Genomic DNA, 18,880 nt, shown 5'->3' with positions numbered 1-18,880 from the left:
CACCTCTCCAACAACACCTCCCACTCTTCACCTGGTCCTCACACAGGTCCTGCCCCACAGAGGCAGACACACTCGCCTGCCTGTAAAGGATAAAGGCACCCAGTCTCTGCAGGCTAAAAGTAGCCTGAGGGCTTGCTGTTGCGTGGGGCTGGTCTCTAGGGCAGGCTGCCTGCCCTGGCTGAACTGGATTAAATCTGTGCTCTAGTGGGTGTGGCAGATCCCTGGGTTATCAGGCCAGAAGAAGAGCATCAATGGCATCTTCCAGGGTCTGTATCAGCACACCTGTACTACGTCACAACAATGGTGGCCACCAATGTCTCAGTCTCTGGAGAGGTCTCACTTCTCACTGAGATGCATCCAGAGCCTACCAGGTGAGTCTCTTTTCACCAAATGACTGTGCAGCTTTCTTTTTGGTGATGTTAGGTTGCTCTCTGAGACGTGAGTTTGTGTGTAGGCCCTTTATGAGCCAGGTTTTTCTGGCTTTTGTCCAATAGCTTTTCTTGGGGGTATTCCCCCATTGTAGTTAATAGCCAGTGAAGCCAGAGAGTTGGACATTCGTCTCAGTTGTGCTGAGTCTCAAGGGTGCTTATAGCAGTAATGTGCCCCTGCTCAGGTCCCCAATTCTCCAGGGAGGGCTGCATACCTTAAGGTAGCTCCTGCCTGGCAGGCTGTGAAGCTCTGCCTCTCACAAAGGTGGCTCTTTTCTCTCCAGAAGGAATTTCTGCCTCTTCTGCCTCAGGCAGGACTGTCCCTTGTTGTGGGGGTTCTTTTTATTCAGTTTTCAGTTTTCTCTCCAAGGTAGTCTTTCCAAGAATAATTGTAACCTGGTTGCGTTTGTGGGAGGAGGTGAGTTCAGAGTCTGCCTGTGCCACCATCTTGATGAGATCCAAGCTTTGGGTCTTAACGTGATGCCAAAGTCTCTCTCATTCCAGCCCACATGAGCTCTTGGCTCTGTGGCATCCGTGCCAAGCAGGATGTCCCCACCAACGTTCCATTCAGCCAGGAGAGGCTCTGCCCTTCTCCAGACCTGGCACAAAGCAAGCATCTACCTGACTGGGAGAATCTCCCAGTGGCCTCCCCACCCCACCAAAGAATGCATCATGCATCCTGCTGCCTGCTCAAATGGGAGGCTGGAAAGGGGGAAATAAGGGGTAAAAAACAAATTTCCCAAAAATCAGTCCCTCCACACAAAGTGTTTCCTAAGGCTCACTCAGATAGAAGCATGATAGTACCAGGAAAGGAGACCTTCTAGCAGCACACTTCAACAGCCAGCTGTAATACTTTAGGAAAAATATTGGCTGTTGTCGCTCCCTTCAAAAAAGTTAGTTTTTTTAAAACTAAGCTTTGACCACAAGTTAAACTCCTTGGAAATCATTTTCTCACAAGAGAAGCAAAAGAGAAAGTACCCAGATAATAGGGTATGTGTTGGAGAGGAAGGTGGTAGGGATCCACGACCCTGGGGAAAGTATCTCCCCTCTCCTAAAACCATCTACCTCAGGACTGTTGGAAGGATTCAAGGAGATTAAGCACATGAAGCAGACAGTGCTGGCTGCACACAGCTCAATCAATTGCATGTATGCTAACATTGTTGTTATTACTGCAACGGGAGTCATCCCTAAAGAGAGCAACCAGAAACAGTCAACACCCAGCATTATTTTTCTCTCACTGTAAGTGCATATGGAATTAGAAGCAGTGTGCCCACTTCTACAAAATTTTTTAAAAAGCCATTTCCTGAGATTTTTAAAGAAACACGCAAACCCACAATCTGACCCTAAAGGTTACATAACCTGACTTCCTTCCTTAAACCCATGTGGATAATCCAAGCTGTGACCTCAAATTCAGGTGCTGACAATACTGGAGGCTGAGTTTCCTAAACCGTGAAACAATTTCTTCTGGTCACAGCTCATGTGAAGAGCTAAGTGTGTGCATTAAGCTTACCCTTGCAGCTATAAACCTCTGCATATTTAGCACTTAGAACTAAGAATCTGAGAAAACAAACACAGTGGAAGTCAGACGAGCATGTCCCTTGTCCAGAAAGAAAGAAACACAACCCCACTCGGATCCTCTGTGCTCCGCCTTCCCCAAATGGGCAACGGAGAAATTAAGCTTTCTAAAGAAGCAAAACTATCAATAATAAGGATGCAGGAAGAACACCTTAAGTCTTGAAATAATAATAGACTCACAGTAAGTTGCAAAAATAATACAAAGATTCCCCTCTACCCTTCACCCAGCTTCTCCCAGTGGAGACATCTCATGGAGCTGCAGCACAACATCAAAAGAGGAAATGGACGTTGCTACATTGCTGTTAACTGTAGACCGTCCTCCTGTTTCAGAGACTTTCAGAGGGAGACTTAGTTCCTGCTTTCAGGGAGAACAGAAAGAAGAGGGTCAAAACGCCATTTTTGCATTGGCTGTTTCTTCAGTAACTTTTTTTTTTTCCTGAGGAAGATCCGCCCTGAGCTAACATCTGTGGTAATCTTATACCACTTTGTATGTAGGTTGCTGCCACAGCATGGCTGACGAGTGGTGTAGGTCTGCACCTGGGATCCAAACTTGCAAAATGAGCAGCCAAAGCTAAGCAGGCCAAACTTAAACACTGTGGCAGGGGGCTGGCCCCACAAGTAACTTTAGTTCAAAATAATCAACATACCATTGTAGGATATTTTGGAGCGGCCTAAATAATCAATATGCCATTGTGGGATATTTTGGGGCAGCATGCCCTGCGCCCCAGAAACAGGCTCCTGGCATACAACTGGTGCTCCATAAACATTGACTGATTGAATGAGACTTCAGGCAACTTCTCAACACTGGCTACCCACCCACCCTGGCCACACTGTAAGCCTATGAATATGACATGATGCTCAACAGTATCTCCACACACTGCAGTTCTCAGGCAAATACCTTGGGAACCTTTAAAAATCACGCAATTAGAATTGCCGCGTTGACGCAGCTACTGTTAGCCTGAATTAGTGGGCAAGGCAGCATTTACCTCATGGCGTCCTGAGAGAAAAGAAGAATACACTGCAATGACAGCTCTCCAAAGTAGTGTGACTTCAGGCATCTCAAAGTCTGACTCCGGACCTTGCAGCAAGGCGCAATAAGAGAGCTGGCAGACAGACCTTCCCCCTGGCAGGGGCGCCCTCTGTCAACACTCTACGACTACACTTTGCTTCGACCTACCTTTGGGCTGCACCTTGCCCAGGTTTGCCTCTTATTCTCATCAGGGCGCCTTGAACTCTTCGCCAGGTGGTTACGGGCTCCCAAGTACACGCCAAATCTCCCCGATGCCCACACTTAGAAAATGTCAAGAACGCTAATTTAAGAGAATCAAGACCTCATCCCCCTCGACCCTCCGTCGCCCCTGCAGTTCTAAGTATCTACAGTGGAGTTAGTCTCAGAGAAGAGTAACTTTACCAGGAGAGGCAAGGAGAGGGTCACAATGAATGAGCGCATACAAAAGAGTCCCTGACCACTCGGGCAGAATGAGCACCGCAGAGTGCCCGGGCCCGGGGGGAGACAGGGCGCTTCACTCTCCTTGTATTTGTAGCTATGACCTAAACTTCTGGCTACTTGCATCCGCCCCATAAAATCAGAAACAACGCGTGCGAACTTTGTCTTCTCTGGGTGAGACCCAAAGAAAGGGCGCGAGCATCATCCACAGGACTCCAGGATACCTCGGGCTGCCGACCCGCGGCGGACCCCGCCGCCCCCAAGGCTCTCTCTCTCTCGCTTCCTCCAGTCCCCATGGGCAGAAGCAGGCAGAGCAGCCGCGGCAACTCAAGGACCATAGTCCGGGGACGTCAGACAAGAGCAGCGGTCTGCCACTGGGTATGCGGAGCTCCCAGGTGCTACGGGATGACTCCGCCCACGACCCACAGCAGCCAATCCATTCCCCGCGGTTGGCGTAGGGCCCCGCCCCGCCTCCATTCGCTTCTCCAGCAGTTGGTGACCGCGCGACTGCAGGTGTTTTCGCTGGGGACCGGCGCGGGCTTCCCTTCCGTTTGTCAACTCGGTTTCCATTAATTGGTGCCAAGCAGTATTCTCCTCTAAATACTCGTCAGGGTCAGGATGCTTCCCAGCGGAACCGACCCAGGAGACATGGTCTCAACGCAGTCCACCTACCGGGGGACGCATTCCAGGGTGTGTGTGACCTTTTTTGCTGCAGTAGCAGAGATCCCAGGCAGGGCGCCCTTTGGTGCACTGTGCAGCCCCCTCTCGGCATGAAGGCTCTAGAACTGCGGCACTGAGTCTCAAGTCAGCAGCTATCGCGTGGTCTCTTGGCTTCTGTTTTTTTTTTTTTTTGAACAAAGCTTACACAGCTGAGTATGATCTAGAGCCGCTTCTGGCTGAAGTTGCGGCTCAGTTCTGCCAAAGAGGTCTCGATCTCCTCGACCCCCAGTTTCCATAAGACCAGGAAAAATGGCAGAAGCTAACCAAGAGAGTAATCCTAGCTTTAAATATCAGTTACAACATTTACTTGTTGTATAACTATTATTTGTAAAATGGGCATAATAACACTAATTATAGCGTTAAAAGATTAAAAGAATTATGTCAAAGCAGAGGGCATAGTGTCTAGTACAAAGTAAATTCTCAGTAAGTTTATTGTTATTAGACATGGCCAATGGCCTAGTCCAAAAACTCAAGCTGGGCCAGATTCCCTCTCAGAAAATTGAAATAATAAGAGATCAAGATGATTAATAATGGGAGTTGAAGCTGAAAAGATGCCATGATCTGGATTTAGGAATGGGCCAAGCCAAAGTAATAACGAAACAGGAAATGAACAGTTTTCAAAAAAAGTCAGTTCCTTTGTGAATTTAAATAAACATTACTCCAAAGAAGATACACAAATGGCCAGTAAGCACATGACAAGATGCTCAACAGCATTAGCCATGATGAAAATGTGGATTAAAACCACAATGATATACCACATCACACCCACTATGGTGACTATAATCAAGAAGGTAATAGCAAGTGTTGGTGACGATGTGGAAAAATGGGAAAACTCATACATTGTTGGAGATTGTAACACAGTAAGTCACTTTGAAAACCAGTCTAGCAGTTCCTCAGTTATCATAGTAATCGTATGATCCAGAAATTCTACTCCTAGACAAAGGAGACATACAGTCAAGAAAAATGAAAACATATATCCACCAAAAACATTCATAGCAGCATTATTCATAATAGCCAAAAAGTAGAAACAAACCAAATGTCCACGAATGAATAGATAAACAAAATGTGGTATATCCATACAATAGAATATTACTTGGCAATAAAAAAAGGTATACGCAACAACATGAATGAATGTTGAAAATGTTATACGAAAGAAGCTAGTCACATATATGTGAATAATTATAGTCGCATAGTATATGATTCCACTTATATGAAATGTCCAGAATATACAAATACAGAGACAGAAAGTATATTAATAGGAGTTGCTTGAGAATGGAGTGGATGGGGGTAACAGCTAAAAGGTATGGGGTTTCTTTTTGGGGTGATGAAAAGGTTCTAAAATTAATTGTGATGATAATTGCACAACTCTGTGAACATACTAAAAACTGTTGAATTGTACACTTTTAATTGGTGAATTGTATGGTATTTGAATTGTCTCAATAAAGTGTAACAAAAAAGGTTCATATATAAATAAAAGACAACTTAAAATTCTAAAAAGTTTTATTATGGAAACAAAAGGAGTGTAATTAAGCGTGAAATAAATCATTTCATTCTTGATAAAAGTACATTTAATGTTACAAAATCTTAAGTAAACTAGTTTACAACCCAACTCTCTTAAAGGATTAATAATTATTAATATTTATTGAAATTAACTTTTATTCTTTTGCAAAGATAGAACCTTAGTTACAGAAGGAATGCATTTAATCTAAATATACATTGTCATAGATATGATATGAAGCAATTGTATTTGTCCTTGTTAAATGGCTGTACAAAGCTATTAAAATATGAAAGGTTGGTTATGAGATATTTCAAACTATAAGTCTGGAATGCATGTTTCTTTCTGATACTATTATTCCATTAAATACAGTGGTCAGATGTTCAGTGTATCTCTTACAGAACTGCACATAGGATTATATACGTCAAGATTAAAATGCTGTAAAACAGGGGCCGGCCCCGTGGCTGAGTGGTTAAGTTCTTGTGCTCCGCTACTGCGGCCCAGGGTTTCGCTGGTTTGGATCCTGGGCACGGACATGGCACCGCTCATCAGGCCACGTTGAGGCAGCATCCCATGTGCCACAACTAGATGGACCCACAACTGAAATATATACAACTGTGTGCTGGAGGGATTTGGGGAGGAAAAGCAGAAAGTGAAAAAAAAAAACAAGATTGGCAACAGTTGTTAGCTCAGGTGCCAATCTTAAAAAAAAAAAAAAAGCTGTAAAATATGAGACTTATAAACAGAAATGATTGAAAGATGTCTTTATGCTAAATTCAGCAAATCTGGTTCTAAAATGCCCTCTTTTATTATGGAAAACCAGTAAGTATAATGGTTAGAAACCTTAAGGGACAGAAAATAGTTGAGTCAAATACATGCCTTTGCATTTTTCACATCTAATTTTATTTAAAGTGTTAACCCTACACATTCAAAAACTTACTAATGAGCTATTATTTCAATAAGAAATTTTTAAATGTTACTTGTAACTTTTCAGAGCTGTAAATTTAATACATACTGGGATCTAAAAATATTAGCAAATAGCAACAATAGAGACTATATTTTAAAAACTGGACAAATGGAGAGAATACACTGACATGTAAGTCAGAAAGTACTTTACAAAAGGTTCTTCAATACACAGACTAATTCATAATATGTGCCCTTTAAATATTCATGCATTTAAAATAAACTTAACAAAAAAATTGACTTACATACAACTTTTAGAAACTCCACTGATTTGACAGAGAGGTGCTGCTTTTATCCATTAAAGGCATCAAAATGTTTTACAGTTCAAAAATAGAAAAAGACTAAAAGGAATTTCTCAAAAACGAAAGTTTAATAAAATGGCTATTCAATGTGCCCTTCAAGAAATCAGTAATTTTTTTGTAAAGCATATTTTTCAGCCCTGACATGTAACAAACACACTGACCTCCAGTTCTGCTTTTCCTTAAATCCATCTGGACTGTACAGAAGCGTGCCATAACACTGAGGCCATCAACGATTTGGGTTAATATCCTGAAAAAACATGCTGTCTATATACAAAGAAAGCAATGAAGAAAAAAGTTCTGATGTACAATACATACTGCCTAGGTTGTAAAACCCTACCAGTCTAAAAAAAAGCACCAAGATGCAGATGCTAAAGTTAGAAAAAATATAAACCAGCAGTCAATATCATATACTTTATCAATTAAGTTTTATTTGTTGGATTGTTTGGCATTTGGGAAGCTAGATAAATTAAACTTAGCAGGCTAGAAATCCCATTGCTACCCTGAACGCTCGCTTACTAATGAATTAAAGTTAACAGTAAAAGTAGCCTAGTGAGGATTCTCTCTCTGTGCTTAATGATGAGGAAAACGTTACAAAAGTATTCTCATGGAAAGAAAGAAATGGATAATATTTTTTGGAAAATAAAAAGTAAAGCTTGAAATAAAGAAGTTAAGGCACTTAATTCAATGGTTTTGCAACATCAAGGGCAAAGTACATTTTCTATTTCTTGAGAAATCCTTCTACCCAAAAATCATAAACTTGGCTCCTTTCAGAGCAGATCTTTATTGTCATACATAACCACCATAAGTTACCCAAATGGAATTCCTTGCACAATTCTTAATCATTTGTTACTCTATGAAAAAGTAAGGGAATTAATTAAATGCTCCTCACTCAAAGTTTTCTAGTACTATTGTTTTAACTAGAACTAAAATAGAAGCAAATAAGCTTCTCTCTCACATCTAATATTATTATTTCTATAATAAAGATCACACTTTCCTTTTCAACTGATGCTGAATGAAAAATTCATGATTTAAAAAATCAATGAAAGCCTTCTCTAAATCTATTTTATTTAAGAAATAAGTTGAGGGCTGGTCCCAGGGCCCAGCGGTTAAGTTCACGCACTCCGCTTCCGCGGCCCAGGGTTTGGCTGGTTGGGATCCTGGGCGCGGACATGGCACCGCTCACCAGGCCACGCTGAGGTGGCGTCCCACGTGCCACAACTAGAAGGACCCACAACTAAAAATACACAACTATGTACTGGAGGGCTTTGGGGAGAAAAAGGAAAAATAAAATCTTTAAAAAAAAAAAAAAAAGAAAGAAGTTGACAGAAGCAAAAGAAACTACTATGTCAAAAACAACCCCCCCAAAACAAACAATAATCAAAACTAATTCAGCATATCTGATCATAACGTAAATCAATAAAAATTCAATTAAATATTTCATTTTACATGGAAAGGAGGTTGTTCTATTTTTCTTTTCAAAATAGGGAAAGGGACTTTTAAATTACATCGTTTTCCATGCTCTAATCACAGTACTACCATGTGACTATTCACTGTGTACTTAGGTAACTGTGGTAATATTTTCATAAGTGTTGAAGCTAAATACTAGTGACTCACTATTCAGATGTACAGAGAACCTGAAATACCCTGCCTGTAGTGATCTTAATTGTTAAAAATTATACAAAAGCATGAAATGAGAACCAATAAAACTAATGCACCAGATATGACACCTCCATTCAACAATCTTAAAATTCCAAAAGCAAAGCATCCTAGACTAGTCTAAGAATGCATGTGGTTTTGTACTTTTAAAATAGGTATATATATTACAGAAAATAAAGATAACGCAAGTTGCTCCCTTTAATGTAGTAATTTAGAGTAATGAAACTAATTTTTATAGCACTCTAATAAGTGAAAATTTTGAAAACTTGTTCATTAAACAAGTGTATAGACTAAACCTAAACATGCATCCCATCTTATTAAAATGATACATCTATCCTGGATCTCTTTATAAGGTCAAATTAATCATTTTAAAATTTCTTTTAATAAATGATTAAAAATATGAAAACATTTAACTTAAAGGAACATGGCATTTAGATTGTGAAACTGTGCTGTGAAATTTATTATAATTGTCATTTTGTCTCAATTTCGACGACTATATAACAGTTTCATAAATAATAGCACTTGTGTTTTATAATAAATATAACTGTATGCAGAGGTATATTTAACAGCATCTGCACATATCTCCAGAAACTGTTGCTCATTTTAGTGTACATATTCTTATTCTGATAAAAGATTTAATTTTTTACTTAACCTTGAGTAGAAAACATGTGAATAGATTATATACCCTCTATCCATATTTTTTAAAAACCTGAACGGCATTCTTTTAAATGTCTGTTTTAAAAAATATATAGATAACAATAGTTATTGTTTTATCATGATTAAGTTGGTATCAAATTTATGAGCATAAGCGAAAAAAGCTAACCACTTAATAGTCATAAAATAATAAAACGCAATATCATGCACCATATAGTACTAAGAAAGGGCTCATTTATATAAGCAGCAGACGATGACAGCAATATCATGGAAAACCTGGGTATATCTTTATGAATATCCTTAAAAGCACTTTCCTTTATCTAATTTTCATTTTAATTTAAATGCCACATATTTTCAGCTAACATTTAAATTAGTTTTTTATTGTAATATTTCAATTCTATTATAACCCATGAAGTATCTTCAGAAACTACCTTGAGTTGTAAGAATTCTTTTCTTCTAATCTAAAATTATATCACATTAAGAATTTATTAAATGCTATGTTTAAGAGATATACTCTGACCTTGAACACATTCAAATTCAAGATAAATGTTCTGACAGAATGAAGATTTATGAGGAAAATTTTACAATGGTTTAGAAGGTAAAATCTTGACAGACCACGTAACAATAAGGAAAACACCCAGCTGGACTACTGCAGAGTGGTAGATTTGACACTTTACCAAAGGACAGTGATGCTCGCTCTTCTGTTCCTCACAGAACTCTGGATCCAGTTAAGAGCAGGAGAAAAGCAGCAGTAACATTTCAAATGTCCATACTCTGATTTCCAAAGATGCCACAGTGGTTGAAGAAAATCGCATTTTGCTGCAGGTGGTATGAGTCTTCGAAATGAAGACTCTGCTGTTTTTCAAGACTGAAAGGATATCACAGTGTTGATTTTATATACAAAATAAGACCTGTTCCAATATACTCTAGTGAAATAATTCACATATGGAGAATAGTTAATTTTGACCTCATGACAAAATCGCCCATATTTTGAGTAGGTTAACTTGTCACCTTCTTCACAAACCACCTATCAAAAGATATGAAACATAGTATTAAAAAGCTTAATAAACTTACAGGAGAAATGCAATCAATGTATAAATGATTATATTTATATGAAAACACATATTATTACTCAACATGGACTATCTTACGTTGTTTAGCAAACATCTCACATTGTTAAGCAAATAGAAGCCTCTTCATAAGAGTCACATGTCAACTAGACTCTTGAGCTTCCCATTGAGATTGAGAAACCAATATAAAGTGTTGCCAATTTTTTAAAGATTTAACCCTAAAATTTAGAGGGCTGTATCTCCATAGTCCATTATCATTCCTGTGAAGAATCTTATCATGAAGCCTACCAAGGCTGAGAAATGAACATATTATATTCTTTTTTTTTTTTTTTAAAGATTGGCACCTGAGCTAACATCTGTTGTCCATTTTTTTTCCTTCTTCTTCTTCTTCTTCTTCTCCCCAAAGCCCCCTAGTACACAGTTGTATATTCTAGTTGTAGGTCCTATGTGGGACGCCGCTTCAGCATGGCCTGATGAGCGGTGCCATGTCCACCCCCAGGATCCAAACCGGTGAAACCCTGGGCCGCCAAAGTAGAGCATGCGAACTTAACCACTTGGCAACAGGGCCAGCCCCGAACATTCTATTCTTAATGTATATTCAAACTCTTCTCCTTTTGTGTAGAAATGACTCACAATTATCTAGCAAGCAAGTAAGTTTTCACGATTTATTCAGTGCAAATCTTTACATTCTCACTTTAATGATATTCACTAAGACAGCTTAGCTAGCTTGAAGGTTTTTCTATAATAAAACACTAAATATTACTCCAATGTCTAGGAAAGATGTCAGAGAGCCAACTTTAAAAGAACGGATTAGCTTTAAGTCCTTGTGCCTGGCATTACATGAAAGAAGTAACCTGATCTTCAAAATGGAGCAAAAAGGTAGCTAAGAGCAGAATAAAAAGGCTCCAGATAGGAACCAATAGAGTAGTAATTACTGAATACCTGATGTTTAATGAAATTTCATTTTGTCACCAATTAAGCCAAAGATCACAGACATCAAGTGCCAACAGAGAAAATTCAAAATACATTCAGCAGAAAATAGAATACGTTTATATTACGAGATTAAGGGGTCATGAAGAAAGAGAAACATGGAAATTATAAAAACTAATTTCTCACCTCCAACTGGCCTGGGATGATAAGGCAAAGAGCTATTTAGGAAGGAGCAGACAAAAATCTTGGCTGCAACCTGAAGAGAATATGCCGCTCCAACTTAGAATGCCCTACTAAACTTTCCCTAAAGTCCTCCACCCCCAACTTTCCCAGGAGCAAAGGTAACCCATTGCAGACAACACTGATTACCAGATATACAAACCTCCCTGTCAGTCTTCTTAGCTGCCAGATATACCGTATATACACTGCAGGCTGACAAGTAAGAAAGCTTGTAAAATACTGGAAATCAATGAAAAATTAAGATACAGCTAAGTCTGAACAACTAAAGTGGCTCTGAATACACTAATTTTTGTGACTAACAGGGACTCAATATACAGGACAGTGATAATTTAGTAAACAATTTTTCTAGCCATGTATCAAATTATAAAACATTTCTCAACCTAAAACATGACAATGCAACTGCTCTTGAGATTATCATGAGTTACAATCATCATTCAAGTCAAATTATGCCATCTTTTGCTTATAAATGTTGAATATGCACAAGTACAGGCAATGAATAAGGAAAAATTATATTTAAAACTATTATTTTTTGCAAAAATATCCAACTTTTCTTTTGAAAAATACTTCAAAAATACTACATTGGAAAAATACTTCAAACTACTTTTAACAAACTCCCCCACTGATATCTTTTAATTATATTCTTAATTAAGTTCCAAAAGTAAAGTTTGAAAATGACAAGTTTAAATAAAGTCAGTTTTCTCAAAAAGATTTAACTTTCCAAATGGTTACTTACGTGGCCATTTGCAATGTCTAATAAATCTTTAACCCTACAGCCTCTCGTGGTTCCCACCTCATTGCAGATAGCATCCTCTACAATTAGGTAATTAGTCTTGTAGGATGTCAGTATTTTATAAATATCCTCAGCAGATCGTTTTGAATAGATTTGATAGATCTGAAAGAATATAATTAAAACAATAATTTTAAAAGACATTTAAAACTTCTGTGAATCAAAACTATACAATGAGCATCTACTATGTTGTTTTGTTTTTTTTAAGATTGGCACCTGAGCTAACAACTGTTGCCAAGCTTTTTTTTTTTTTTCCCTGCTTTTCCTCCCCAAATCCCCCCAGTACACAGTTGTATATTTTAGTTGTGGGTCCTGGTTGTGGCATGTGGGACGCCGCCTCAGCATGGCCTGATGAGCGGTGCCATGTCTGCACCCAGGATCCGAACCGGCAAAACCCCGGGCAGCCGAAGTGCAGTGTGCGAACTTAACCACTCGGCCACGGGGCCGGCCCGTACTATGTTCTTAATACTGAGTACCATCTGTGGAAAATAAAGATATTCACTAAGACTTAATTCCTGCCCTTAGGAAGCTTATATTCATATGCTATTGGCCATTTGTCCATCTTCTTTGGAGAAGTGTCCATTCAAGTCCTTTGCCCATTTTCCCCTCCAGCTTTACTGATATAACTGGCAAGAACATTGTCTAAGTTTAAGGTATACAATGTTTTGCTTTAATAGACTTATATATTGCAAAATGATTACCACCCTAACCTTAGCTAACACCTGCATCATGTCACATAATCACCATTTTGTTTTAAATGGTGAGAACATTTCAGATCTACTCCCCTAGCAACTTTCAAGTATAAAATACTGTCTTATTAACTATAGTCAACAAGAGATGTTTGTACCCTTTAACCAACATCTCTCCATTTCCCCCACCCTTCAGCCCCTAGTAACCATCATTCTACTCTGTTTCTTTGAGTTCAGCTTTTTTAGATTCCACATATAAGTGATACCATACCACATTTGTCTGTCTCTGACATATTTCACTTAGCATAATGCACTCAAGATTCATCCATGTTGTAAATGGCCTTTGCCCATTTTTCAATTGGTTTTTTATTATTGAGCTATAATAGTTCCTTTAATCTTTTTTATTACCGTATATCAGAGTATTTTATGTTCATTTTATACATGAGATAAAGTCAGCAAGGTTAAAAATAATTTGACCACTGTCACAAAATACTGAATAAGCCAGGATGCTTAAAACTCAAGTCTTTATTGTGTTGTTTTTTCATCACAATTTTGCTGACCTTATTAGATAATAAGCTCTGAATGTTATTAGATAATGTTTTTCAGTTTTTCTGAAATGCTAACACTGGACTAGCTCTTGTTACCCTTCAGAAAATAATGAAATCACAAATGTTAAGCCAAAAAGTACCACATACTATTTGTCCTAAATACTGAGACTTGAAATCTAGATTGGACACAATCCCAGTCTATTTGCTGAATATTAGTAGCCACCTACTCCATGTTATGGTTGCTGTCTATCCAGCACCTTTAGGTCCAATGTCCACTGACATGCTAGAGATACTCGCTTGAACATTCTGTGGTACACAGAATGCTAATAAATCAAGAAGTTTCTCATTCATTTCACTTTGCTAAATAAGTGTCAAGAAGAACGGTTTTATTCTATCCAGCCTATATTTATTTATAGTTTTTTACATACATTTTTATTTATTTTTAAGTTTTGGGAACTGTAACATACCCTTGGGGCATTAAAAACACTTCTATGCTTCACAACAACATGGATAGACCTTGAGGGTATTATGTTGAGTGAAATAAGCCAGACAGAGAAAGACGAACTCTGTATGACTCCACTCATAGGTGGTAGTTAACATACGGACAAAGAGAACTGATCGGTGGTTGCCAGGGAAAAAGGGGGGTGGGGGGAGGGCACTACGGGTGAAGTGGTGTACCTACAACATGACAAATAATGATGTAAAACTGTAATTTCACAAGGATGTTAACTTTCATAACCTTAATTTAAAAAAAAAACACTTCTGTGCAATCACAATAACATTACTATAGACTAAGGCAGGGTACCTCAACCTCAGCACTGTTGACATTTTGGGACAGATAATTCTTTTTTTTTAAAGATTGGCACCTGAGCTAACAACTGTTGCTAATCTTTTTTTTTTTTTTCCTGCTTTATCTCCCCAAACCCCTCATACATAGTTGTATATCTTAATTGCAGGTCGTTCTAGTTGTGGGATGTGGGACGCCGCCTCAACGTGGCCTGACGAGCGGTGCCGTGTCTGCGCCCAGGATCTGAACCCTGGGCCGCCGCAGCGGAGCGCGCGAACTTAACCACTCGGCCACGGGGCTGGCCCCTGGGACAGATAATTCTTTGTGGGGACAGAAGGGAGGCTGTTCTGTGCATCGTTGGATGTTTAGCAGTATTCCTGGTGTCTACCCACTAGACTGTAAAACCCCTCCTCCCGTTGGAACAATCAAAAATGTCTCCAGACACTGCCAAATGTCCCCTGGGAGCATAATTATCCCAGGTTTGAGAATCAATGGCCAGGATATTATACAAAGATTAGTCACATGTTATGAATTATAGATAATGTCTTATTCAAATTATATGGTCTCATTTGTGGAGTTCAATCTGAATTTTAATTTCACAAGAAATTTATTCAGTACTTGCTATGTACTAGATACTATAGAGAAAGACAAAGGTTTGGGGAAAAAACACGGTTCCTACTCTCATAGCCAAGTCACATAAAACTCTAAAATGTTTAAATTTAATTAGAACTCTGACCTAATTATATGTGATTCTGAAATTCTATATTATGAAAATGACTAATCAAAAGACAACAAAGGAAACAAAGGCTTGTCAGAGATAGTTGGTTTAAATCCACAAAAAATAAGCTCAGAACTATGCTATACACATGCAGTCCAAGCGACAACAGCTTTTCAAATCAGGTACAGCAAATGCTAATGAGAGGCAGCTGCTGTCTCTCAGCCAAATCACTCCCAGGTAGACCTCCCCATCTCTGGCTCTCCCCTGCTTCAGTCTCTTCTCTCCGCTATGACCAAAATTAACTCTCTCAAACAGATCTAAGCATTCCACACTCCCAGGCTTATTAAAGATCTTTGATGACTCCAAAATGCCTCAAAGGCAAGTCTAAACTTTTCAGCATGACCTTCCAGGTCCTTCAGAATTGGCCTCATTTTGTTTTCTAGTCATGGCCATACAAATTTCATGATTCATGTTACTTTTTCAGCCTAGAATCATATGTATTCTCTTCCCAAACAAGTTTCTACTCGTTCTTCGAAGCCCAGATCAAGGGAATGCCCTTTATGAAGACTCGGATTTTTGTAGGCAGAATTGATTGCTCCTGCTTTTGAACCCCTCTTTGTACTTTGTATGCTGATATGTATATGTGTGTGCACCTACAATTACAATTTAATAGTACATAATAACAGCTAACACTTAAATTTGACTATGTTTCAGGCATAGTGCATTATCTTGTTTAATTTTCACAACTGGGAGGTGAGAACTATTATTATTTCAGATTCAGAAATTTGCTCAAAATTAAAGAAATTGAAGACAACACAAATAAATGGGAAGATATTCATTCTCATGGATTGGAAGAATTAATGTTATTAAAATGTCCATACTACCCAAAGCAATCTACAGATTCAATGCAATCCCTATCAAAATTCCAATGTCATTTTTCACAGAAATAGAACAAACAATCCTAAAATTTGTATGGAGCCACAAAAGACCCTAAATAATCAAAGCAATCTTGAGAAAGGAGAACAAAGCTGGAGGCATCATGCTCCCTGATTTCAAGCTGTATTACAAAGCTATTGCAATTAAAACAGTATGGTATTGACTCAACAACAAAAAGAAAAACAACTTAATCAAAAAGAGGGCAGAGGATATGAACAGACATTTTCCCAAAGAAGATATACAGATGGCCAATGGGTACATAAAAAGATGCTCAACATCACTAATCATCAGGGAGAAGCAAATCAAAACTACACTTAGATATCATCTTACGCCTGACAGAATGGCTATAATCACCAAGACAAGAAATAATAAGTGTTGGAGAGGCTGTGGAGAAAAGGGAACCTTCATACACTGCTGGTGGGAATGCAAACTGGTGCAGCCACTATGGAAAACAGAAGAGAGATTTCTCGAAAAACTTAGAAATACCATATGACCCAGCTATCCCACTACTGGATATTTATCCAAAGACATTGAAATCAACAATAGAAAGAGACTTATGCACCCCTATGTTCATTGCAGCATTAGTCATAATAGCCAAGACATGGAAGCAACCTAAGTGCCCAAGAACTGATGATTGGATAAAGATGTGGCATATGTATACAATGAAATACTACTCAGCCATAAAAAAAGACATAATTGTCCCATTCGCAACCACATGGATGGTCCTTGAGGGCATCATGTTAAGTGAAATGAGGCAGACAGAGAAAGACAAACACTACATGATCTCACTCACACGTGGAAGAGAAACAAACTTACGGACAAAGAGAACAATTTAGTGGTTACCAGGGGAAAGGCGGAGGAGGGTGGCACAAGGGATGCAGGGGCACATTTACATGGTGTTTGACAAATATAATGTACAACTGAAATTTCACAATGTTATAAACTATTTAGACCACTATAAAATTTTTTTTTAAAATGGGCAGAGAATCTGAATAGACATTTTTGCAAAGAAGACATACAGATGGCTAACAGGTACACGTAAAGAAGCTCAACATCACTAATTATCAAGGAAATGCAAATCAAAACCACAAGGAGGGGCCGGCCTGGTGGTGCAGCGGTTAAGTTTGCACGTTCTGCTTCTCAGTGGCCCAGGGTTCGCCGGTTCGGATCCCGGGTGCAAACATGGCACCACTTGGCAAAAGCCATGCTGTGGCAGGCGTCCCACATATAAAGTAGAGGAAGATGAGCATGGATGTTAGCTCAGGGCCAGGCTTCCTCAGCAAAAAGAGGAGGATTGGCAGTAGTTAGCTCAGGGCTAATCTTCCTCAAAAAAAAAAAGAAAAACCACAACGAGATACCACTTCACACCTGTTAGAATGGCTATCATCAAAAAAGCAAGAAATAACAAGTTTGGTGAGGATGTGGAGACAAGGGAACCCTCATGCACTGTTGGTGGGAATGTAAATTGGTGCAGCCACTATGGAAAACAGCATGAAGGTTCTTCAAAAAATTAAAAAGAGAAGTGCCATATGATCCAGCAATTCCACTTCTGGGTATCTATAGGAAGAAAATGAAAACACTAATTCGAAAAGGTATCTGCACTCCCATGTTCATTGTAGCTTTATTTACAATAGCCAAGACATGGAAACGACCTAATTGTCCACCAATGGATGAAGAGATAAAGAAAATGTGATACATATAAACAATGGAATATTATTCAGCCATTAAAAAAGAATGAAGTCTTGCCATTTGTGACAACATGGACAGACTTTGAGGGCATTATGCTAAGTGAAATAAGTCAGACAGAGAAAGACAAATACCATATGATCTCACTTACATGTGGAATCTGAAAACAAAACAAAACAAAACCAAAACACCGAGCCCACAGCTACAGAGAATAGATTGGTGGTTGCCAGAGATGTCGGGGGAGGGGTAGGGAGTGGGCAAAATGGATGAAAGGAGTCAAAAGGTACAAATTTCCAGTTACAAAATAAATGAGTCAGGGGATGGTGTATGGCATGGTCAATACAATTAATAATACTGTATTGTATACTTGAAAGTTGCTAAGACAGTAGATCTTAAAGTTATCACAAGAAAAAAAAATTGTAACAACTTACGGTAATGGGCGTTAACCAGACTTACGGTGGTGATCATTTTGCAATATATACAAATATCAAATCATTACATTGTACACCGAAACTAATAAAACGTTATAAGTTACTTATACCTCAATAAAAAAAAGGCATTGTGGGAATCCAAAAAAAAAAATAAAAAACTTACACGAGGTCACAAAGCTAGTATGTGGCAGAGGCAGTTATTGAGTCCAGATACTCTAATTTCAGAGTCTGCATTTTTAGGGTCTAATCTCTAGACTAGAGACTAACTTCTATATTGCTATACTTCTTCCTTAGCTTAGAGTATACTTAAAAGCTCTATGAAATTCTCCCAAATTGAAAAACAGAATATTTGGAACTCAGGTTCAGTTGGTCATTGCCTCCATATATGGAGTTACCATTTAAACCCATATCAAACATTCAAAATAATATATTCTCTGAACAACAAGTAATTAGATACCATTCTAATGTTATACTGAGTTATTTATAACAGCCCATATTGAAAAATAAATCACAGGGAAATAGAATTTTAGCTTAGAAATACAAAGTGTATCAAGACATTAACAGCCTTCCTTCAATAATTCAATCAAGAACAATGGTATTTTCAGAAGAATGTTTCTCTTTGTGAAATATTACATATCAGTTCCCTTGAAACTTCGTGGAAAATTAAGTGTTTCTCCTAGAAACATATCAATACTACTCATAAAACAAGGAACTTACTATTTTGATTTTGGCTCTCCTCTTAGTTAAATGTACTATACAGGTTTTTAAAAATTAAAGTTGATTAACTCTTCTAAAATTGGTTGGATTTTCCTAGCTAA

At 38.5% G+C, this 18,880-nt stretch overlaps 1 protein-coding gene across 6 annotated transcripts in view; it reads right to left on the bottom strand.

The window, feature by feature from the left end:
- Positions 1-5,652: 5,652 nt before the first annotated feature.
- DPY19L4 (dpy-19 like 4) overlaps positions 5,653-18,880 on the bottom strand; it is a 62,247-nt gene continuing 49,019 nt past the window's right edge. For all 6 annotated transcript variants that reach the window (XM_014841675.3, XM_014841680.3, XM_070481357.1 and 3 more), the window contains 2 exons: positions 12,214-12,372; positions 5,653-10,267 (listed from right to left, as the gene is read on the bottom strand). In XM_014841675.3, the coding sequence (XP_014697161.1) occupies positions 10,103-10,267; positions 12,214-12,372 (324 nt within the window). In that variant the 3' untranslated portion in view covers positions 5,653-10,102. The remainder of the gene's footprint in view (positions 10,268-12,213; positions 12,373-18,880) is intronic.

This window comes from Equus asinus, chromosome 12 (assembly GCF_041296235.1).
Source record: "Equus asinus isolate D_3611 breed Donkey chromosome 12, EquAss-T2T_v2, whole genome shotgun sequence".
NCBI classification, from domain to species: Eukaryota; Metazoa; Chordata; class Mammalia; order Perissodactyla; family Equidae; genus Equus; species Equus asinus.
The sequence above is the reverse complement of the archived record's forward strand: the minus strand, read 5'-3'. Positions and strand labels throughout refer to the sequence as shown.